The sequence below is a fragment of the Pseudopipra pipra genome, chromosome 13 (assembly GCF_036250125.1).
Source record: "Pseudopipra pipra isolate bDixPip1 chromosome 13, bDixPip1.hap1, whole genome shotgun sequence".
NCBI lineage: Eukaryota > Metazoa > Chordata > Aves > Passeriformes > Pipridae > Pseudopipra > Pseudopipra pipra.
In genome coordinates this window covers 12,696,197-12,717,931 of record NC_087561.1, presented here as the reverse complement: position 1 = coordinate 12,717,931, position 21,735 = coordinate 12,696,197, and the positions used below count along the sequence as shown (strand labels likewise).

General features: G+C 60.1%; 3 protein-coding genes across 4 annotated transcripts; 1 reads left to right on the top strand and 2 right to left on the bottom strand.

Moving 5' to 3' along the window:
- Positions 1 to 1,055: 1,055 nt before the first annotated feature.
- Positions 1,056 to 6,530, bottom strand: TSPAN6 (tetraspanin 6). Of its 2 annotated transcripts, XM_064670100.1 has the most exons (8): positions 6,378 to 6,530; positions 6,088 to 6,276; positions 5,709 to 5,783; positions 5,047 to 5,145; positions 4,647 to 4,802; positions 3,884 to 3,967; positions 1,986 to 2,085; positions 1,056 to 1,801 (listed from the first exon to the last, which is right to left on the bottom strand). In XM_064670100.1, exons 1-7 carry the CDS (start codon positions 6,462 to 6,464, stop codon positions 2,017 to 2,019), a joined length of 759 nt encoding a protein of 252 aa, XP_064526170.1. In that variant the 5' UTR covers positions 6,465 to 6,530; the 3' UTR covers positions 1,056 to 1,801; positions 1,986 to 2,016. The 2 variants fall into 2 exon arrangements, with proteins under 2 accessions (XP_064526170.1, XP_064526171.1); XM_064670101.1 differs by lacking the exon at positions 5,709 to 5,783.
- A 1,191-nt stretch (positions 6,531 to 7,721) lies between these two features.
- On the top strand, positions 7,722 to 13,277 carry SRPX2 (sushi repeat containing protein X-linked 2). Its single transcript, XM_064670102.1, has 10 exons — positions 7,722 to 8,287; positions 10,068 to 10,151; positions 10,238 to 10,429; positions 10,555 to 10,731; positions 11,090 to 11,216; positions 11,301 to 11,422; positions 11,539 to 11,718; positions 11,847 to 11,980; positions 12,055 to 12,176; positions 12,490 to 13,277. Exons 1-10 carry the CDS (start codon positions 8,218 to 8,220, stop codon positions 12,668 to 12,670), a joined length of 1,389 nt encoding a protein of 462 aa, XP_064526172.1. The 5' UTR covers positions 7,722 to 8,217; the 3' UTR covers positions 12,671 to 13,277.
- A 376-nt stretch (positions 13,278 to 13,653) lies between these two features.
- On the bottom strand, positions 13,654 to 20,347 carry SYTL4 (synaptotagmin like 4). Its single transcript, XM_064670089.1, has 16 exons — positions 20,221 to 20,347; positions 19,873 to 20,088; positions 19,226 to 19,335; positions 18,952 to 19,066; positions 18,682 to 18,789; positions 18,286 to 18,400; positions 18,088 to 18,178; positions 17,797 to 17,900; positions 17,615 to 17,701; positions 17,105 to 17,283; positions 16,810 to 16,912; positions 15,774 to 15,935; positions 15,250 to 15,355; positions 14,783 to 14,882; positions 14,053 to 14,261; positions 13,654 to 13,932 (listed from the first exon to the last, which is right to left on the bottom strand). Exons 1-16 carry the CDS (start codon positions 20,328 to 20,330, stop codon positions 13,790 to 13,792), a joined length of 2,058 nt encoding a protein of 685 aa, XP_064526159.1. The 5' UTR covers positions 20,331 to 20,347; the 3' UTR covers positions 13,654 to 13,789.
- Between the last annotated feature and the right edge of the window lie 1,388 nt (positions 20,348 to 21,735).

The window sequence follows — 21,735 nt, the reverse complement described above, 5'->3', positions numbered from 1 at the left end:
CATCACGTCATCCAGCTGCCCTGGGAAGGGATTTGCCTGTGGAGGCAGAGGCACAGGCCAGGGCAGGGCAAGGTCCTTCCCTCTGTGCAGGCTTTCAGATGAGGATGGGTTTATCCAAATATGGTTCTGTTTCTCACGTGTCCTTTCCCTGTCTCCATCCATCCGTTAATTGCCATCAGCCAATCTCCGGCCCAGTTTCTACACTCTGACGCACTCTGCCTTGCCATCCCAAGCCAGGAGGCTTTCAGCCTGCCAGGAGCTGACAACAGTCTTGATTTACTCACCTGGGTTAAGTGCAACACAAGGATTTTGGGTGTTCCCCTCCAGGTTCCTCCGTCAGCAGGGAGGCTGACCTGTAGCGGGTGATTGTCTGCACTGTGGGGCGGCTGGGCTGGGACAGCTCACCCAGCACCAAGGCAGCATTTGCCACAGTGGTGACACTGACAAAGGGCCACCACTGCTACCCATGGCTTCACTGCTCTGTTTACACCTGCCTCCTCTCCAGGAACAGGACAGGCAGCCCAGCATCCAGCCAGACACAGCCCATTTGAGTTCAGTGCTTAAGACTCAAAAATCCCCCAAGCTTGGCAGAGGGGAACTTCACTACATCACTGCAGCATCAGGCTTGACAAGGCAAAGGCTTGCTGATGAAACAGCCACAAGATGAGCAGTAACAAAGGAACGTAAAAGCTTAAATCCACATTTCTTGCCCTGGGGAGCAGCTGGGGATTGCCCAGCACTGCCCTGCCCTTCGCTCCAAGACAGTGGCCAGCCAAGGATGCACGTGTTTGCACTGGGCTGAACTTACCCACCTGGCTCCTGGGCTGGGATGCTCCCGGCCCTCTGCTTCAGCACTGTTACACAACCTCTGTTATGAAGAAAATTCAATTACAGAAGTTATTTGCAAGCACAAGTGCACTAGTGCACGTTGGAGGAATGTGAACTGCAATGGCCAGAGGTTCCTGCCTGGCCCGGGGTGAGCGGATCACCCCCTGCGGGGCTTGCTGCTCTTCAAGCAGAGGAATTTCTAGGACATGAAAGAAAAGTCAAGGAGGTTTCATAGAGTAAAATATCTTAATATTTATTGTGTCTCAGGACAAAAGAGTTCTACTCAATACATAAAATGAGTTGAAGCAGCATATAATACTGACAGTCAAGTCACAGCTGACTCGGTGCAAGGACACCTACCAAGGTAAAGGCACCAGGAGCTACATCACCAAATCTCACTACAGCTTACAAAGAATCACTACAGCCTGTACTTCAAGAAGTACAGCTATAAAAAATATAAAAAACCCAGGGTAGGGATGAGAGAGAGCTTGGCAACAAGCCAAGACCTGGCTGAGCCAAGGCTTCAGGCAGGCAGGGCCATGTTTTAATGGGGCAACAGCCTCATCTCGAGAGCAACCACATCCGGAGAGTGAGGGGATCTCAAAGGGCTGCCAGAGGGGAGGGGAAGCATCGCTTTCCCAATGGAGGCACTGAAGATGAGCACTGTGAGTCCCACGAGGCCACCAGCAGGGTTGGTTCAACATGGCACAGCACTCTGCACTGCCAAGGAAAGAGCTGCAGCGCCCGGAGGAACGTGCTGGCTGTAACCACCACAGCTACACTAATTATCCCAGGTGGTGGCACAGCAGAGTAGTGTCAGGACAAGTCCCTGAGCACACCAGGACAGCTGGTGCACTCGTTTCTATGAGCTAGTCGAGAAGAAGATCAGTCAGTTCAAAGCAAGATTTCACAATGTGGCATCCAGAGGAAAACTGAAGGTGGAGGTATCCTCCCCAGCCATGGAGAGCATTCCCTGCAACGCACAACAGCAAAGAGATAAAAGACAGGATGGATTTATACACAGCTTAAAATAACATAGGAGACACAGGCTTGCAGGTTGCCTCTAAGCATATGCCCCACGCATGGTGCCCCTATCCCAGGGGCAACCAGGCAGCAGCCAGAGATACAGAGACAGCCCACTAAGCTCACAGACATACCCAGCCACAGGCACAGCGTGCTGGGAGCCAGCTACACCATCTCATACTGATTGTTCGTGATGTACCGGGACAGGCAGCAGGCGAGAATGATGCCAATCAACTGAAAAAGAGAAAAAAATCCCATGTATCAGAGGTAGCCAAAACCAGGATGAGGTGTTCTGAGGAGAAAAACCTGACAAATTGCTCCGGAGTTATATAAAACCCAAGGATGGACAGTGGTGTTTACGAACCACAACAGGGGCTGCTGTGCCCTGCTTTGGAATCACTGAAAGTGGCTGAAGCAGAGGATCCTGGCTGGCACCAACCAAACAAGCTCCTCACAAGAGACGCTCCACATCCCATCCCGTTACATTTTGCTTCATGAAGCATCTACTGTTTTATGGTAATTGTGGAGATTACACAGATATCAGAAGAGTCACAGCCAATTACACAGCCACCAGAGAACAGCAGTACCTCTCCCTGTTACAAGGGCAGTGGGGAAACAAGGCTGCTGTTCTCACATCAGCATCTGAAGGACACGGTACTGTTATCACAACATGCTCTGTTATCACAACACAGCCCCCCAGCACCCATGCAGACATTCAGGGACAGGTCCTGCACGAGCCTGGCCTCCACAAGTGGAGTTAGAGGCAAATCAGCACAATGAGTCCCTGTCAGCCACACAGCCAGCAAGGCTTGCTGAAGGAGTAATAAAAGCTAGGAACTGGTCATAATTCTCAAGCCTGCCATCAGCTGAGATACTTTTGCAGCTGGGAGTGTGTATGAGTTCACCATTTGTGTGTCGGCCACATCTCAGTGACCCCACAGCAAGCACAGCCCAACCAAGGAGGAGCAGTGGGGCACAGCAGAGCAGCTACATCTCCCAGGCTCTCCCAAAGCACTTGGTAGCACAAACCGCAGCCAAGGGCTGTCAGTTCATGCCTCTCCCCCAGTTCACTCCGTCCGGTACGGAAAACACACGGCAACACACTCATTACAGCAGAGTATCTTGGCAGGGTTCCTTCTCCCCATGCCAGCACCGGCAGCCAGTGGTCCTGGACAGCAGTGCCTTGATGCTCATGTTATGGCCTCTGTGTGCCGGGTCAAGGGGAGGGGGAATTCAAGCCCCTCCAAAGCCAAGGCCAGCTGCTTAGCACCAAGAGCCCAGCAAGCTCCCACAATCCAGCTGAAGGAGGGACGGCTGCACATCCTGCAGCTCCCGCAGCGGTGCATCGGAAAACCCTCGGCACGCTGGGAAACCCCACCGCAGCGTCAGCGTGCCCAACACCCAGCCTGGCGGAGCTGGGGGCAGGGGCCTCTCGTTTCCTGCCGGGATAAAGCCTGCCGGAGCAGGGCTGGCGAGCAGGCTGCTGCTGCGGCTCCCGCAGGAAGTGTCCTGCAGGATAAAGTAAAGGAGAGGCTGCGGAGCAGGAGGGAGGGGACACAATGGCCGGGCAGAGTGGCACGTGGGGTGTCAGCCACCAGCACAAGTGGTGCCCCACAGGTACTCACAGGGACCCTCTCACACAGAAGCAATGCCAAAACTCCTCCCTGATAACAAGAGAGGTTGGCGGGTAGGAAAAGAAAGGGCGCAAATTTGATCCCTGACAAGAGCAGGCACAGGGAGTTTGTTTGTCTCTGTTTGGTTTTCCTTAAGTCAGTGGTTTTGGAGGGGAGCTCTTCCCAAATAACCTGGGCTCATGGAAAGAGAACTGGTGCTTCAGCCCTGGGTGTAAGAGACTCAAGCCTGCACGGCGGTGAGATTAAACCCAAGGGGAATCTGCGGAATAGCTGCTCCTCCCCTGACTGAAACTGGCCGTGCCTTTTGTACACATCAGACTTTGAACTGAAATTAAATACCTCCAGAGACACACTAGCTTCATTCTGCACTCCTCCTGAGCCAGGAAAAGGAGATTTACCTGGAAACACGCGATGCCAAAGGAGATTCCAGCCACAATGCTCATTTTGGACTCCATAGTTGACATTACCAGGAAAAAACAACCCTGCAGAGGAGGGAAAGCAAGAATATGGGTCCAGTGCTTTTCACTCCCAGGAGTACAAAGCAGCACCTCCCCAGAGCACCCACAGCTCCAGGTGAAGATGCTCCTGTGCAGGCAGATCTGGGGTTCTGGCTGCCCCTGTGCTGCCTGACCTCAGCAAAACAATTTCCCTATCAGTGCTGCCCCAGACAGACTCTCATCCCAGACACTTCAAGAGGAGCATGGCCCTTGGGCTGTTCCCAGCAGGAGCACTGAGTTGAGCAAGGTGACTCATCAAAGGAACATGCCTTGCATCATCCAACCATCCCTGCTGGATGAGGTCACCTGTGCTCACCACTCGGTCAGGACTTTGCACCAATGGGAGGTGTCACCATTACTGAAATAAACTTTACTGGGAAACTACTTCCTTACTCACCTGTTCTCCAAAACACACAGCCCCAAGTGCCAGTGCTTGGGTCCAGCTGGTCCCTGACCTCCAAGGAAGGAGTAGGGGGACCTGAGACAGTAGAGAGGACTCCAAACCCTTCCCCTACCTGCACTCCAGGAGAGTCTCTGGGCCACAGACCAGCTGCATTGATAGAACACTTCTCCTTTCAAGCCTCCCAGGGACAGACTATGCCTTCTCCACCTGCCCATCCCTGCCTCCAGGACTGGCAGCGGGATTTTTCTGAGCTTAACTTACATCCACAAACACTTTCAGCTTGGCCTTGTTTGGGTCTTTCAGATCTTCCTCTGAGCAGTCGTTTGGCCTCTTGCAACAGCTCTGGGGGATGCCCTTCTGGCTGAAGTATTCAGTCCTCTCCCAGTCCGAGTAGTTCTGCACTCCACAGCACTGCAGCTGGAGGGGGAAGCACATTTGGGGAGCATGGTCACACCAGGGTACTGATCCCCTAGTCCCACCACCACTCCCATGGGTTCCCAGGGAACTTGCTTCTCCAGGAACTGCAGGATCTCATCCAGCGTCCGTGAGATGGTGCACATATGACAGTGACACTGATGCCGTGGGGGGTCCCAGGGGATACCCTGGGGCAAGGGGAGCATTCCCACCTGATGCCAGCCAGACACCAGCCTGGAGTACTCACCGTCCTCTGGATGGTGTCGACGGCCTCGCTGTGCCGATCTGCAGTCACGTTGTAGTCCTTCAAGGCCAGGTTCAGGTTACTCTCAAAGTTCGTCTTAATCTGCAGGAGAAAGGTCTGAGTGGTGGTGCCGTGCTCTCCCACACTCTGGGACCCACATCCCTGTGTTAGTCACCGCTCCATGATGGCAGGAATGACTCCGGCTGTGGCCAGCAGACACTTCCCAGCCACCAGGCAATTAGAGGCTGTATTAAAGGGCAGCTGGATGCACTGTGGCAGCAGGGATGCTGCATGTAATAACAAGGACCTGCGCAGTGCCAACTCCCCCCCAAGCAGGCTGCTCTGTGGCACAGGAACCCTCTGAGGAGCTTTAATTACTGAAATTATTGCAGAAGATAGATCAGAGCCAGAAATTACAGTCCAGGGCTACTCTGCCAGTTCTGGTGGAGGGGCAGTGTGCTGTGCTGGGCTGATCCTGCAACTAGGGTCATCCTTCTGGGTCCTTACAGGGACCAAGCTCCTCTTTGGGCTGTTTTAATACCATTTCTGCTAAGCTAAGCACCACTCCCAGCAGCACCTCTGTCCCTCCAGCGACACCTGCAACTGCACTTGGGTTAAAACAGCATCAAACTCACTCCGAGATGGCAGCGGCCACCCAGACTCACCTCGTGCCTGAAGACAAAACCCACGACGGCGGCCACCAGGACGATGAGGAAGATGAGGGACAGGAGCATGGCATACTGCGGGCAGAAAGGGTGGGATGGGAGGGGGTGGATTGGACGGGGTAGGACGGGATGGGGTAAGATGGGATGGGATGGCATAGGATGGGACGGAATGGGGTAAAATGGGACGGAATGGGGCTGGAACAGGGGGAGTTTAAACAGGATTGCATGTGGTAGGGATGGGGTTTGAACAGGGCAAATTGGGATGGGAGGGGATAGGGATGGGGTAGGGAAGGATGGGACGTTTCGGAATGGATCAGGACAGGTCAGGATGGATTAGGAGAGGATGGGACCCCATCCCGCCCTGTCTGGGGCCACCCACCAGCTTGAGCATCCAGGTGCTGCCGCGGCAGGTGGCAAAGCAGCCAAAGGTGCCCAGGAGGACAACGACGGTGCCGGCGCCCACCAGGACGAAGGGGACGTTGGTGGCCTTCTCGTCCAGCAGGGAGAAGTAGACGGCCAGGCTCACCCTGCCCCAGACGCCCACGGCCAGCAGCACAATGCCCGACACCTGGGGAGAGGGGAAAGCTGCCGTGGCTACCGACTGTCACGACAGAGCGGCGCGGCCGCGACTTGTCGCGGGGTGTTGGGCGGGGCGGGGTGGGCGCTCACCCAGAAGATGAAGGTGTAGGTGAGCAGGACGCTCTTGAGGCAGGTGATCACCGGCTTCGTCTGCAGCCGCCTCGACGGGGACGCCATGGCCGACACCGGGCGACTGCCGGGACCGGGGCCGGGGCGGGGCCGCGGGGACACGCCCCGGACACGCCCCTGGGCGGGGCCGGTCCCGCCCCACCCGCCGGAGGGGCCCGAGCGCTCACGGAAAGGGCCGAGCGCGTAGGAAGAGCGGAGCTCCTACCCCTCGGGATACCGGTGTCACACCCCGAGCGGTGTCACCCTCTGGCTGCCCCATGTCACTCCCTGCCCGTTTCCTGCCATTCCCTGCCCGGTGCCGCCCGCTGTCTGGCCCGTGTCACCCCTGTCCAGTGCCAACCCCTGTCCGGTGTCACCCCCTGCCGGTTTCCTGCCATCCCCTGTCCGGTGCCTGTCCCGTGTTACCCCTCCGGTGCAACGCCCTGTCCTGTGTCACCCCCTTCTTGGTGCCACCCGCTGTCCGGTGTCGCCCTCTGCCTGTCCAGTGTCACCCCCTGCCTGTTCCCTGCCACGCTCTGTCCGGTACCACCGCCTGCACCATGCCGCTGCCTGCCCGCCTCGTACCACTCCCTGCCACCTCCCACCTGCCCCGTGCCACCCTGTGCCACCCCCTGCCCGATCCATGCCACCATTTCTTGCCTCCCCGGTGCCACCTCCTGCCTGCGCCGTGACACCCTCCGCCTCCCCCGAGCCACCTTCTGCCAGATGCCAACCAGTTCCTGCTTTCCTGCCCCAGCGGCTGCCGATGCAGCCCCAGCCGCAGAGGGGGGCCCCTCCTGTCCAGGTGTCCAACAGGAGAGCCACCTCGTGGCCCAGCACATGGCAGTACCACCGTGCCAACAAGCGACGGGCTTCCTGCCCTTCGTGGGGTGAGCACCCCCATCCCCTCCCAGAGATGTTGCCGGGCTGCAGGGGGCCGTGGGCTCCCCACAATCGGCAGCAGCAGCCCCTCCCGGCAGCCCTCTCCTGCTCGGGACAGTGTTATTAATCAGTGCGCTCACTGGCCTGGCCGCTACATAATTAGCCCATTGAGGCAGCACGTCCTCCCCCCCTCACCATCCCACTCCAATGTTCGTACCTGTCTGTGCCAGGCTCACCCCTCGTTTTTCCTTGCCCATGCAGTCCCGTGTTCCAGAGCCCAAATCCCAGGTGGCTCCAGCTCCCGCCTGACCCCAACCCCCCGGGATGTGGGGCGGTGGGTCCTAACGAAGGCATTTCGTTACCTCTGCCTCGCAGGGGCTGAACTTCAGCTGGAAAACAGACCCCAGCTGGAAGCGCTTGCCTCATGAGCAGTTTCAGAGCCCGCCGTCTGCAGCGGAGTCTCCCTCCCTGCTGGAAAGAGGTGGGAAAAGGGTCCTGGCTCCTTCGGTTTTGTGCTTGTCCCCCCCATTCCCGGAGCCCGGCAGGGCTGACAGAGGCTTGGCTTGGCTCTCTCCTGTGTTTAAACAGGCTCCTGGCTCTTCTGCTTGCAAAGAAAAACCTCTTACAACTTTTTAAAGCCTCGGAGGAGCAGGAGGAGCATTGGAAAACAGGCAATCCTAGGACTTGTAATTTTTTACAATCTCATCATTTTGGGCCTGACTCACGGCTTTTGAATGTTTGAGACGGGCAGCCAAGGGGGAAAGTAAGTTTGCTCAGCACCAGCACCACAGCCAGGCAGGAGAGACAGGCGTCTGTGCGGTGCCCAGGCGACGCAGGGGGCCGTCGTCCTGCTTCCAGCCCCTCTCCATCCTCGTCAGGGCTCGCGGCTGCCCCTGGACCCAGCACGGCAGGTGGGCTGCCCGGCCCCCGGACCCCCAGCATGGCGCAGGAGGCGGCCCCCGTCCTCCTGGTTGTCCTCGCCAGGCTGGTGTCATCCACGTGGCACGAAGGTGAGTGCGGGTACAGCGGGGCTCCCGGGAATGGCAGGCTGCAGGGTCCCTGTCCCGCCGGGGGCTCGTGCTGGGGAGGGAGGGAGGGAGGGAGGGAGGGAGGGTGTTCGAGCGATGCCGGGAGAGCATCAGTGCCTGGGGGTACTGAGTGCTTGCAGGGGGTGCGCTGAGGAGTGCAGAGAGGAACTGAGTAGGTGCTGGGAGGCATCCAGAGAGGAGCAGAAAACCAGCCTCTCCATCATAGCCCTGCCTGCAGGAGCGCAGCTTCTCCCTGACTCCCGGCTCCCACGGGAGCCATCGGCCAGCAGATGTTTGCCTGGATGGAGCACTCAATCCCAACCGCCCCACTGCTAGGCAGCTGGATCAAGGATTGCAAGCCTTGTTTGGAGGGTTTTCCCCTTCCCTGCTTCCATCCCCTCCCCTGGCCCTGCTGCCAGCATGCCCGGCTGGGGATGCTCCTGCCCGGCGCAGCCGGGGCTGTGAGCTGACCCCAGGTGAGAAGGAAAAGGCAACACCTCCATAAAAAGGGAACATCCCATTAAATGGCACGTTTGCCTGTGGGGACACAGTGCACGCCGTCCCCAGGGCCCCAGGGGGGAGCTTGGCATATGCCCCTGGGAAACAACCCTTCTCACCAGGTCACCAACACATCCCCACAGCCAGTCCCGCGGGTACCATCACGGGGCTCGCCCCCTGCTCCTCTGCTCTCCAAGGCACCACGGCAATGTGGAAAGGGCATCAGGACAAAAGGCTTGTGAACAATGAGTGGGCGACTTGTGGGAAGCAGTAGGGAGTCACTCTGTAGTAAAGTTCGCGTCTGAAAGATTTGTAATGGAGTTTCCTCTCCGTGATGGCTGGGCTGCTGCTTGGATTGGTCCCGGCGGATATCCCCTTCCCAAAACACAGGACAGGGAGAAGAGGAGATGATTGGGTGCAGCCACAGTGGGGCTGCCGCTTCTCCTGGGGTCCTTTCCCAGGCTGAGCATCCCCGCCATGCCAGAGGGGGAGCGCGGTGGGGTGGGCTGGCGGCGAGGAGGGGGCAGCGCTGGCGGGGGCCAGAGGAAACGCGGCGGAAACGTGAGCTCAGTGCTCGGGAATGCCGCGGCCGGCCGAGGCGCCGAGGGGCCGCGGGTAAGGAAGCCAGACCTCTCCCCCTGCACGACTCTCTCCCCACTGGCATGTCCCTTGTCCATGAAGACACAGTGTGGGCTAGAGGGTGGCCCGCAAGGATGGCGCAAGGCTGTCTTCACCCCATCCGGGGGGCCCCTCTGCGCAGCATGGATGGCGTGAGGCCAGCAGCTCCGGCCAAGCCTCTCCAGTAGCTTCATCCTTCCTTGAAGCACAGGCAAGGGGTTGCATCCCCTCCAGCCCCCTGAAGGGGGCTGGGCAGAGTGCTTCTCATCCCTTGCTTTGGCCAGGGAATGGGCAGGAGAGAGCAGCCTTCTTCCTTCCCTTGGCATGCCCCGTGGCAGGAACGGGGCCATGGGAGCGTGTGGAAGGACTTCCCAGCAGCACGAAGCTGGGGGTCGGTGCCAGCCCACTCCGTGCCAGCACCCGTTTCCTGCCATAACCACAGTTGCTTCTGCCACTGTTTAGTCTGTGGCTGGTGCCAGCACAAACCATGTCACTGGGGACTATGCTCGCAGTGTGCCTGGCTTAACCCTTGACAGCAGCCCCAAGGATATAGGACAGGGTCTGCCTGGAGATGGAATTGCTTGTTGGGGATGTTTTGCAGCCATGAACCACCCCACAGCCCCCTTGTCTCTTTCCTTCTCCCCAGGGTCTGGCTACTACACAGAGAGTCACACCAATGAGGTCTATGCAGAAGAAACACCCCCTGAGCCTGCCCTGGATTACCGTCGAGGTAATGGCACCCAACCTGTCCTTTGGGTCCTCGTGGGGAAACTGAGACACAGTGGGGGTCTCCCTCACCTTCCTCCTCTCCCACAGTGCCCCAGTGGTGTGCCACACTCAACATCCACCGCGGAGATGCCACCTGCTACTCACCCCGGGGCAGCTCCTACCGCAGCAGCCTGGGGACACGCTGCGAGCTGAGCTGCACCCGCGGGTACCGGCTGGTGGGTTCCAGCATGGTCCAGTGCCTGCCCAACCGCCACTGGTCTGGGATGGCGTACTGCCGACGTGAGTGTGCCCAGCTCTTGCCTTGCCAGCACCTCCACAGGCCCCTCAGAGGCCAGTCCTGGGTGCTCTGCCCACTCACATGGCTGGCTGCCACTTCCCTCCCCTCTTTGCTCTCTCCATCCCAGAAATCCGGTGCCACGTGCTGCCAGCAGTGCTGCGGGGCTCCTACGTGTGCTCAGCAGGAGTGCAGATGGATTCCCGCTGTGACTACACCTGCCTGCCTGGCTACCAGCTGGAGGGCGACCGGAGCCGCATCTGCATGGAGGATGGGCGCTGGAGTGGGACCGAGCCAATCTGTGTAGGTAAATTTTCAACCCACGATTCTGAGGCACGCAAGGGCCTGTCACCTTCCATCCCTGGGGTGTCTGCAGGTGTCACCCCACATCTAAAATGGGTATTGCCAGGTGCCAGCTCTTGCACCTCCCCATCATGGGACCCCTGGTCCCTCTGCTCCCCATGGTGCCATTAGCCCTGAAGCGCAGGCACCAGCCCAGGACTGGGGCACCCAGTGCTGGCTTTACAGCAGTTCCCAATGGCTCCAGAGTGCCTGGCTATGTGCAGCATCCCTGTGGTGGTTCAGTGCTGGGGTTGGTGCCCGGCTCTTGTAGCCCAGCCCCAGCATCCACAGGTTCCCCAACACCTTCTCCTCCCTGTGGGCAGACCTGGAGCCTCCCAAGATCCGCTGTCCAGACTCCCGGGAGCGGATAGCTGAGCCAGGCAAGCTGACTGCAACTGTCTACTGGGACCCTCCTCGCGTGAAGGACTCTGCTGATGGCGTCATCAAGAGGTGAGGGTGGAGGTGCCGCAGGCACTGCCAGCAAGGGCTGGAGGCCATGGGGCCCTGATGGAGAAACCCGTCTGCTGGGTTCAGGGTGATGCTGCGGGGCCCAGAGCCAGGCTCTGAATTCCCTGAAGGAGAGCATGTGATCCGCTACACCGCCCACGACCAGGCGTACAACCGAGCCAGCTGCAAGTTCAGTGTCCGTGTCCAAGGCAAGTGGGCTCCCCCGGGGCTCCCAGCTGTCTCTCCCATGGCTTCAGGCTCCACACCCCATGGCTAGGGCTGTGCTCCATCACCCCCAGCTCTCATCCAGCTCCCCCCTTCGCAGTGAGGCGCTGCCCTGTCCTGAAGCCTCCGCAGAACGGGTACATCTCCTGCACCTCTGACGGCAACAACTATGGTGCCACCTGCGAGTACCTGTGTGATGGGGGCTACGAGCGCCAGGGCACCTCTCTACGGGTCTGCCAGTCCACCCAGCAGTGGACGGGCTCCCAGCCCCTCTGCACACGTAAGTGGTGTGGAAAAAGCAGGACCTGCCCATGGCAATGCCTGGCAGTTTGAGGGGATGCTGCCCAGCAGGGTGAAGGGGTGATGGGGGGCACAATGGCACCTCCCCACACCCTTGTCTTGCCCCAGCCATGCAGATCAACACAGCTGTGAACTCAGCCGCCAGCCTGCTGGATCAGTTCAACGAGAAACGCCGCCTCCTCGTCATCTCGGCCCCCGACCCCTCTAACCGCTACTACAAGATGCAGATCTCCATGCTGCAGGTGAGGAGAACCTCCTGCTGCTCCCCTCCCTCCTCTTGCCTCCATCACACCCTCACTGCCTCCTTCCTCCACAGCAAGCCGCCTGTGGGCTGGACCTGCGCCACGTCACCATCATTGAGCTGGTGGGGCAGCCCCCACATGAGGTGGGACGCATCCGGGAGCACCAGCTGTCCCTTGGCATCATCCAGGAGCTCAGGTAGGGCAGATGGGAGGCTGTCCTGCAGAGCCAGGTGCCTGTGCGAGGGCACCGGGAATGGGGACACCTGTGGGGATGGCAGAGCGTGAGGTTGCAGTTGGATTCGTGGATAGTCCCTTCCTCCTGCACCAGAGGGGCTTGTGCAATGGAAGGACCCCCCAGCAAGTCTGAATGCAGCATCACCAGAGCCCCACAGTGCTCACAGCCCTAAGGAAGAAGTGGGAGCCCCCACTTCAGGAGGACCTGAAGTGGGCAGGCTCAGCCCTCAGTGCAACCCCCCAGCCCTGACAGGTGACCCCTCCTGCGCCCCCAGGCAGTTCCTGCACCTCACCCGCTCCCACTTCAACGCGGTGCTGTTGGACAAGGCAGGCACTGACCGCGAGCGCTACATCGCCCCCGTGAGCCCCGACGAGCTCTTCGTCTTCATCGACACGTACCTGCTGGGCGAGCGGGAGGCGGCTCGGCGGGCACAGAACGGGGACCCCTGCGAGTGAGCGAGCGCCGGGGACACCCTCCCTCCACTGCCCTCAGAGGATGGACACCTTCCTTTCTGCTTTTCTAGTCGCCCTCCATAGAGGAGAAACAGGGTGCCAAGGACCCCCGGAGAAGGGGAGCCCATCTCTGGCTGTTCTGGCACAGAGAGGTGAACAGGGATGAGGACAGCGGCCGTGTGCCAGCAGTGTCCCCACTGCCCAGCAGACAGGAGCTCTCTCTGGCTGAGGGGTTGGATGGCTCAGCTTGGCCAGGACCGTGGCGGGAGACACCGGATTGCCCTGCTCACATCCCAGGGCAGGGGGGAGACATGGAGCCAGAGCAGAGGAGAGCAGGTGGGGCAGCAGTGCAACAGCCTCTAACACAGCAGCTTCAGCTTCCCCATGGCCACCCTCACCCTGTGCACAACCCTCCCATCCAGAAAGCCCTTATTAAAAGCAAATGGCCCCACATTCAGCAGAGCCTGTAGCAGCCAGCCAGGAATGCAGCCCACCCTGAGGGCTCACCCTCCCCACTGCCACTTGCTTCCCCCTCCCACCACCCACAGGGCACCCTTCCTGGGAACTGCTTTGGCAGTAGAATATTAACTTGAAATAAATAAATTTGTATAAAAAGTCTGTGCTGGCAGATGTGTTGCTGAGAGGCCCAGAAAACAAATGTTTCCTGGGGACCATGACCCCTGGCCCCCCCAAGCTGACCCCACATGGTTCCATCCTGGTCCCTGCAGCCAGGGCTGGGGCTGGGCTGTGCACAGCTAGGAGGATGGAGAGGACAGGGAGGGAGTAGACTGTGAAACAGAAAGGGTGGGAGGAAGAAGAATGGAAAGAAATACAAACCCAATGACATTTCAAAGCATTTTGCCTCAAGGGGAAAAAGGGAGGGTCCACCAGGACTTCAGTTCAGCCTGAAATGTGGTGCAAGGCTTATGACAAAAGGAAAACCCTTTAAATGAAGCTAGGCCAAGAAGACTTTCTGCCCAAGCCTGTTTAGAGAAGGTCATGTTTATTAAAGAAGAAAAAATAATAACACAACCCACGTTTGGCAGCCCTGCCAAGCCCTGCAGTAAGAGTGGCTCCAGAGCAGCAGTTGCCAGCAGCAAGTCCAGGTGCTGGTGCCACAGCCTATGGCCTCAGCTTGGCCATGGTGGAGCGGAGCTGGAGTGTCCCCTCTGCCCAGGAGCCCGGATACTGGCACATCTTCTGCCACAGGTTCAGCTCCTCGCCCACGGAGTCCATCCAGTCCACAGCCTGCCCGTTGCTCATGCCTGGGAGAAAGGATGGAAGTGGGCAGAAGTCACTGCCAGAGCAGGCTCCAGCTCACAGTGCAGCAGCCCCAAGAAAGGCTGCTTGTCCCCAGGGTCTGATGGGACCACAGGGCTCCTCACCATTGCCCACCCCCAGACGGACACCCCCGAGGAAGTCGTTGCTGGACAGTGGCTCCCGGTCCCAGACTGTCAGCTCCAGGCAGATGTGCTGCAGGTCCTCGGGGTTGATACCATTGTAGACAAAGGTGTGGTTATAATGAGGGTTCAGGGTCTTCTTCACCACAGGCGTCTTCCTCTTGGAGGCTTTGTTTTTGTGCGGCAGGAGGTAGCTGGGGGAAGCAATCCCTTGGGTTAGCAGCACGTGGGCCTTCTGCTCCAAGGGCTGGGGCACCTCAGCACCCCAGGACCTGGCCTGGAGCTGCTCTTTCCACCTTCCCTGATATGGCTCAGGAAGGGGTGATATGACACTCTGCAAGGGGTGGTCTCTTCCCTGCCTCCTGAAAAGTCACTCAGCAGATTGCAAGTGGTCTGGGAAGGGCAAGGACTGGAGCCTCCTCGCCCCTGGTCATGCTGCCCCATAGCATGGTGACCTTTGGGAAGGGCAACTGGAGCCCTGCCCTGCACAGAGCCTTCCACCACAACCTCTCAATCAGCCAAAATCCAGGAGAGCACCTGCTACCAGGAGCATCTTGTCTCTAGTCAGACAGTGATTCTCAAGGTACCAACACAGGCAGTGCAGGGCAGCTAACGGAGAGACCCTGCCCTCCCTCCAGGTCCCCACAGCAGCACTGGAAATATAGCCAGGGAGGACAGTGCCTTCATTGCCCCCCTACTCAGGACTCTCACTCACCCTTTGACAAAGCTGTCTGAGGTCCCGCCAGATTTGGCAGCTGTGAGGTTCTTGGCTTCTTTGATCCAGACCTGGAGCTCACCACCTTCCCCCGTTTTGCCTAGGAAAAACCCAACACATCAATTAATCAACTTAAATTTCCACCACCGCAAACTTCAAGAAAGGTCCTGCTGAACACCCTTCATCCCAGGGGCAGGTACAGAGCCCAGGATGCCATTTCCTTCTCCCGTACTGGCCCTGCCTGCTGAGACAAAGGTGGACAATTGCTTCATGCAGGTCCAGCCTGGTCCAGCCCCAAGGAAGCACTGGGATGGCTCAGCCAGCCTGAGGACAGCCAGGTCTGCCCTGACCCAGAGCAGCCTTGCAGGTGTTGGAGAAGGCTGCAGCAACACTAACCAGAGCCAGATCACGTGGCCACGAGCAGATCCTGCAAGGCTGCACAGACATCCTGGAGCTCCAGCACTCACCTTTCCTGCCATTCCCAGCCCCGGGGTGCTTGACAGATGGGATGTACTTCATGGAGACAACCAACTCTCCCTTGTACTGGTGGAGACCAGCAGCATCTGCCCCAGTCTGCAAAGGACATGAGACTTACCAAACACTGCAGAGAGGCCATGGCAGAGACAGTGACAGCCTGGCCTGTGTGCAGCACCTCCCCAGGCTGGGACAAAGGGCTTGGCTTCTCCTAGATGTGGCTGAGCTGGCACAAGTGCCTGCAAACCTTCCCCAGCATCACCAGATCACCCCAGCTCCTTTGGGATCTTATTTTGGCTCAATCACCTGAGGAACAGGTGGGAAGCTAGGCTCGAGGCAGATCTGCCCTTTTTTATGATAGCACTGCTGCCTGCTTCTGGGCTGTTCACTTCTCCAAAGATTTGATTTGGCACAAGCCTTTTGGCAGCTCCCAGCTATCTCCACACCCCTCTGCCCACAGAGGGCTATACCCCTCACCAGGGCCAGGCAAGGGAAGCTGCGGCCAGCAGGGGCACACCTTGCCATGCAGGGGCAGGAACTCCTCCAGGTGGCTGTCAAAGTTCCAGGCATCCAGTGGGACTTCCACCTCCCCCAGGAATGTGTTGCGGCCAAAGCGATCGTGGTGCCAGACCGAGAACTGCAGTGTCCTCGTGAGCAGGAGGGACTTGCTAATCTCGTACTAGGGAGAGAGACAGAAAAACCCCTGGTGAGCAGGCAGCAGCAGGCAGGGACAGGCTTGGCAAACACCATCAGCCACAGCTCTCGATCAGGAGAGAAAACAAGTCTGAGGAGCAATGGATGCACACAGGAGTCTGTTCTTCTTTCCATGCCTGCTGGAACCGCAGAGTCCTGGGGCAGTGGTGCAGGAGCCCATGGTCTCCAGACAGATAGACCTCAGAGCCAGGTACCTGTCCACTTGTCCCACAACACACAGAGCTCTGCCAGCCCACAGGGCCTCAGGGGGTCACAGCACAAAACCTTAGTAAACCTGGCTGTGAGAGCCTAAAAACCAAACCACAGCTCCCATTTCCTCCTGTCTGAGAGTGCCTGGCCTCAGCAATGCACTGCCAGGCTCAGGGACAGAGTCAGCCAGTTACACCACCCCAAAGTGGCTGCAGCAGGGCTGGTGAAGGACAGTGCAAAGTTGTTCTGCCCTGGGGCCCAGAACTGCCTTACTTCTGCCTCTGCAGCTGTGCTGCTCTCCCACCAATGTAATCTGTTTCCAGGGGCCCGGAAGCCTTGGCCATGGAAGGAAATACCGGGGTAAGCAGGATGCCCCTGAGGAATGCCAGAGGAACCAGGGACATGCCCTGTGGCATGTTTACATCTGCAGCTGTGCCTCCACCCCACCACAGCACTGGGACTTGACACCACAGCCAGACCAGAGCAGCGACCCAGTCTGGGACTGGGTTTTTCCAGCTTTCAGGATGCAGTCTCTGGAACAAGTTCTCTGTAGATACCCTGCCTCAGGGTTAGGAGCCCAACCTGCCACTGGCCTGTTCCAGCAGCATCCCCAGGACTGACTACCTGCACTCCAATCCATCCCTGCTCACCTTCAGCAGCTCATTGTACAGGGGGTTGATGGTGTTGCGTTTGATTGTTGTCTTGCGTTTCCCCTGCCGGGATTTGTCAGGCAGGAGGTAGGTCTTCACGTACCTGCAGGGAGGAGCAAGCAGCAGTTCACTGAGGTCCTTTCACAATTAACCCCCCCTGAGCTCCTCAGGGCAACCCCAGACACCCTGCCTTGCCAAGACCCCCCACTTACAGCTCCCATCTCTGGCGGACACCCCACAACCCAGGTGGGCACCACCAGTGGTGCCACCAGCCATCACCCCCCCCGGCTCTCACGGGTTGGAGCGCTTCCTGCCCTCGTCCCCGTAGGCCAGCTGGCGACACTCCTTCACGTGGATGAACAAGGTCTGCGTCTTCTGCTCATAGCTCAGGGAGAAGGAGATGCCTCCAGTGACCGCCACGCTGCCGAAGTCGCCGGCCTCGCTGTAAATGCTGACCATGCTCCCCAGCGTGCTCTGGAAGACATGGCAGGGCTCAGCTGGCACACCATCACTTGATGGTCCCTCTTCATCCTCAGCAAGACTCCTTCACATGCTTCCTCCATACAGCCCCTCTCACCCTCTGTGGCTGGGGATGGCCACTGAGTGCCTCCCACATGCATGGAGGCTCCCCAGAAGAGAGCTGGGTCTCTGCATTTCAATTCCCTTCAAGGGGAGGAAGCCCCCACGCCTCAGGCTCTTGCCTCTGCACCACCCTGCCTTTCTCCCACCTAACCCATTGGCACTGCCTTTGTCCATCATTCCTCCCTGCAGCAGGGCACAGCATGGCCACCCCATGAGGACTCACTGAGGAGGTGCCACTGCGCATGCTGCCCCGGGCCACCCGCTGACGATGGATCTCCACCAGATTATCGATGTCCTCCTCCTCCTCCTCCTGCAAGGAGGGAGACAAGTCAACTGTGTGGGGAGCAGCAGGGCACAGCCGGCTAGATACCCAGCTCCTCCACCACGGCATTCCAAGGGTCTCACCAGCTCCATGTTGAGGCCAGGGACCGACTTGCTCCTGTCCCCCAAAGATCCACCATCCCCCATGAAGTCCTCGGGGCGCAGGTCAATCACTGACTTGGTGTAGTCTGCATGAGAGGTGGTGAGCAGGAGGAAGCAGCAGGGAGCAGGACTAGCAGAGCCCTGCTGCTCTCTCAGACAAGGGACTGCCCCAGCCTCTCCCATCCGCACCAAAAGCTCACCTCAGCCCAGGTAGAAGCAGCCCACTCCTGGCCATGTTGGCACCCAAACCCCCTGCACCCCTGCAGCTCTCACCTGCAGGCCTCACCACCCGCCGGGGGTTCTTCTTGAATATCGTTTCATGCTCGTCCACCAAGGCGCTGCTGCGGGTCCCTGCAGTGGCATCCTGGGGAGGAGAGGTCCTGTCAGAGCAGGGCAGGGCTGGGCACCCCACAGGACTTCCAGCCCCATGCCCCAGGACAGGGCTGGGCCTGCTGGGGCAGCGTCACACACCCGTCCGTCGGAGTAAGCGTTTTTGGAGCGGAGAGGGAGGGTCAGGCTGGAGGCAGCAGGTCCTGCTGGTGCAGCAACCTGTTTTCCAGGGATGGCTCTCTCCAGGGAGTTACTCCTGCAGAGGACACAGAAAGGTCTGTCCCAGGCCATGAGCCCAGCTGGGAGAGCAAGTACTGGCTGGAAAGTACCATCTCCACACAGGCTCCCTGGAGGCACATAAGCTCCCTATAACACGCCAGCCTGGGAGCAGAGGACACGCCTGCCCAGGGACAAGTTTCAGCCTAGCCAAAAGAGCTAGCTCCCCCTCACTAGACCAAGAAAACACACTTCAGATGAAAGTCCTCATTCTTTTCCAGCCAGTCTTGCCAAGGACAACCCATCTGGGGAGCCCCTCACCTGCCCCCCCCATCACCAGGACTAGATCTGTAGCCATCCAGGCTCATGTTTTCCATGGACTCTGTGTCACTTTTGCCATCCCGAGGGTCTGAGGCATCTGGAAACAAACTGCAGACAAACAAAACCACAGGTATGTCCTGTTTGGCAAGGAAGTTGGTCTGAGAGAGCTTCTGTGCCACCAATAATCCAAGCAGGGTGGCGGCATCGCTCTCATCCCCGCAGCAGATGAGGGCTGGTGCCTGGAGCAGGTGGGACAGCAGGGATTCTTACCTGGATCCCTCCCGGGGTGCAGGGGGGCTCGGCTGCCGGGCTGCAGAGGAGCTTTTGGGCTCACCAAGCTGAGCTTTCTGGAGGAGGGTTTGTCCCACAGTCTCTCTTTTGCTGGCTGGAAGGAGAGAGCATCAGGAGGACCTCTGCTCCAAGCCCATTGCTTGAAGCAGGAGCTGCTCCCATCCAGCTCCACACTGTGCAAGGTGCACTGGGGAAAGGGGGAGCATCCCAGATGGCTGAGCTGTGGGACGAGGCGTTGCTGTGGCACCCCTACCTGCCGGCCTGTGCCGCAGGGACAGTCGCACCATGTCGCTGCCCAGGTGGTTGGCGAAGCGGTTGACCCTCTGGTCGTAGAACCAGTCACCCGTTGTCTTCTTCAGCTCACTGCAGGGCAGGGAGGTGGTGGGGGGCAGGCAAGGGCAGTGGAGGGCTGATCCTTGCACCCCAACCCACCCTTGGTGCTCCCACCACCCAAGGAGAACCCAGACACAGTGGGCGTGATCAGCAGGCGACTGGGCAGAGACAATTCACTGGGCAGTTGACGGGCTCAGCTACATCCCCAGTAAACATGGGAGCAAGACAGGTTTTATAGGACAAGGGAGGCCAAGAAGGAGGAAACCTGGGATACTTGAAACACAGGCTGTGCAAGGGGAACTGGGGGATGCTGGAGTCAAGTAAAGGGGGGGGAAGGAGTGAGGAGGGCGTGGAGGAGACACAGGATTGGGGTGTGACTCAATTCTCTGTCACCCAACCATGGAAACCCACTCCAGGAGCAACAGCAGAGCCAGCTGTCCTGCAGTGAAGAGGACCAGCTAGGCTAGGAAAGGCCAGACATGGGGCATCAAGCTGGGGAGACTGGGAAGAGGAAGGGAACAGGAAACACATGCAGAAGGTCTATGCCACTTGTCCCCAGGTACTCACGCCTCCTTGGTGCAGACTTTGCAGCGCCAGGAGCTGTTGGGGCTGTAGGAACGGCAGTCCCGACACACCAAGTGGTTGCAGCCCCGGCACGTGTTGGCCTTGGGGCTGACACGGCTCAGGCTCTGCTGGCAGCGGGCGCAGGTCCGCTCGCTGTACCGCTGGCTGCCCCGCTTGGCTCCCTTGCGCCGGATCTCCAGTAGTTCATTCTTCAGGCGCCTGCTCAGACCCGACACCGGGAGCTGTCAGAGCCGCCCGGGGGAACCCCCATCACCAGCACTCTCACTCCTCCACCCACTTCCAGAGCAAAGCAGGGAACCAGGTCCTGCCCAGCCCCAGCCACGTCCACACCTGATTCTCCTCTCCTCTGCTTTACGGAGCTCCTCGTCGCGCTGCAGGACCTGCAGGATCAATTCTCTCTCCACGTCCGACAGGAAGGACAGATCCACGGCTTCCGACATCGCTGCACCGGGGATCGCCGGCCCTGGCAAGATGTGTCCGTGCTAGGGACATGCCAGCCGCTGAGCCCGGCGGCTCCCGCCCCGCGAGGTGCTCCGTGCGCGCTCCCCGGGCTGGACCGGATCACGGCACCCGGGACAGCGGTCCGCCCGCCGCCTCCACCGCCCTGCTCTGGGCTGGGCTCGGGCCGCCTGCCAGCCCCGCCGCCCCGGTGACCTCAGCCGGCTCCGTGGGACCGCGCTGACGCCCAGCACCCGCGGGCAGCCCCGGCAGGAAGGAGCCGCCCCGGGCTGCCGCTCCCACGAACGCAGCGGGGCCCGGAGCTGCCCGACCCCCGCGGAGCCGCCGGGAGCGGACACGCTCCAGGAGCCGCGACGGGGGCAGAATCCGGTCCGGAGGCGCCGGCACCGGGACCTGGGTGGCCGCGGCCGCTCCAGCCCCGAATGAGCAGGGGCGCCTGCTCGGGGGGCTGTAGCTCAGCCCCCTGCCCAGCCGGCACCGCCGAGACGGAGCTCCTCGTCCCCGCAGCCGCGCCCCGGGGAACAGGGGCCGGTGGGACGGACCCCGGGCTCCTCTCTCGGGGGGGGTCCGGGGCCGCCGGCACCGCGCTCGCAGCGCGGCCACCCGCACCGGGCAAGCACCGGCCCCGACCCGGGACACCGCGGCTCGACACCCCAACCACAGAGGGACACCTGGCACCCCCCGGCATCCCCCCAGCCGAGGGATCCCCGGTGCCCCCCGTCCGCGGAGGAACCCCTTGTACCCTCCGACCCCCCGCCAGTGGAGAGACCCCCGGTCCCCACGACCCTCCCGGTACCTGCGGCGGCTCCGGCCGGCGCCTCCCGGAGCGGGGAGGTGGGGCCGGGGGGGGGCGCGGCGCCGGAGCCTTAAAGGAGCCGCGCCCGCCGCACCTGCGGCACGGACGGGGCGGCCCGTGCGGGAGGCGGTGCCCGCACCCTCCAGCCCTTTCCCCGCTTGAGCTGCGCCCCCCCCGCGCCCCGGGACGCTTTCCTCCCGCACGACTGGGCAGGGCCCGGTGCCCCACGGCCCTGTCTGGGAGCGCAGCTGCTCCCGAAGAGCACAGAGCCCACCGCCACCAGAACTGTGGGGCGCCCTCCCGGGGTCTCCAAGGAGAAGGACTGAAACCCCAGCTGCGCGGCCGTGGTGTCCTCCCGCCGCAAGGCTCCAGCCTCTGCCCTTGTCCTTCGTGGCAGAGATACGGCCACGGCAGGGCCCTTGTTACAGCCCACGGCGGCACAGGCAACACGGGAACCGCGAGCACACGCCGCAGGACAAGGCGTGGGGCTCTCACCAGTGGAGAAGTGGCTTCTTGCCACACAGATCCTGCGGGGGAAGCCAGCTGGGAGCAGCCCTGAGCAAACGCGAGGACGCAGCTCTTCCCACACT

Coding starts and splice junctions, on each gene's coding strand:
- TSPAN6 (XM_064670100.1), bottom strand. CDS start 6,464: ATGGCGTCCCCGTCGAGGCGGCTGCAGACGAAGCCGGTGATCACCTGC. Junction 5,146..5,708: donor GTTTTGTCTTCAGGCACGAG/GTGAGTCTGGGT, acceptor TTTCTCCTGCAG/ATTAAGACGAACTTTGAGAG. Junction 2,086..3,883: donor TTGGCATCGCGTGTTTCCAG/GTAAATCTCCTT, acceptor TCTCTTTTTCAG/TTGATTGGCATCATTCTCGC.
- SRPX2 (XM_064670102.1), top strand. CDS start 8,218: ATGGCGCAGGAGGCGGCCCCCGTCCTCCTGGTTGTCCTCGCCAGGCTG. Junction 10,152..10,237: donor TGCCCTGGATTACCGTCGAG/GTAATGGCACCC, acceptor CCTCTCCCACAG/TGCCCCAGTGGTGTGCCACA. Junction 10,732..11,089: donor GACCGAGCCAATCTGTGTAG/GTAAATTTTCAA, acceptor CCCTGTGGGCAG/ACCTGGAGCCTCCCAAGATC.
- SYTL4 (XM_064670089.1), bottom strand. CDS start 20,330: ATGTCGGAAGCCGTGGATCTGTCCTTCCTGTCGGACGTGGAGAGAGAA. Junction 20,089..20,220: donor GCAGAGGAGAGGAGAATCAG/GTGTGGACGTGG, acceptor GGGTCTGAGCAG/GCGCCTGAAGAATGAACTAC. Junction 17,702..17,796: donor CTGGCCTCAACATGGAGCTG/GTGAGACCCTTG, acceptor CCCTCCTTGCAG/GAGGAGGAGGAGGAGGACAT.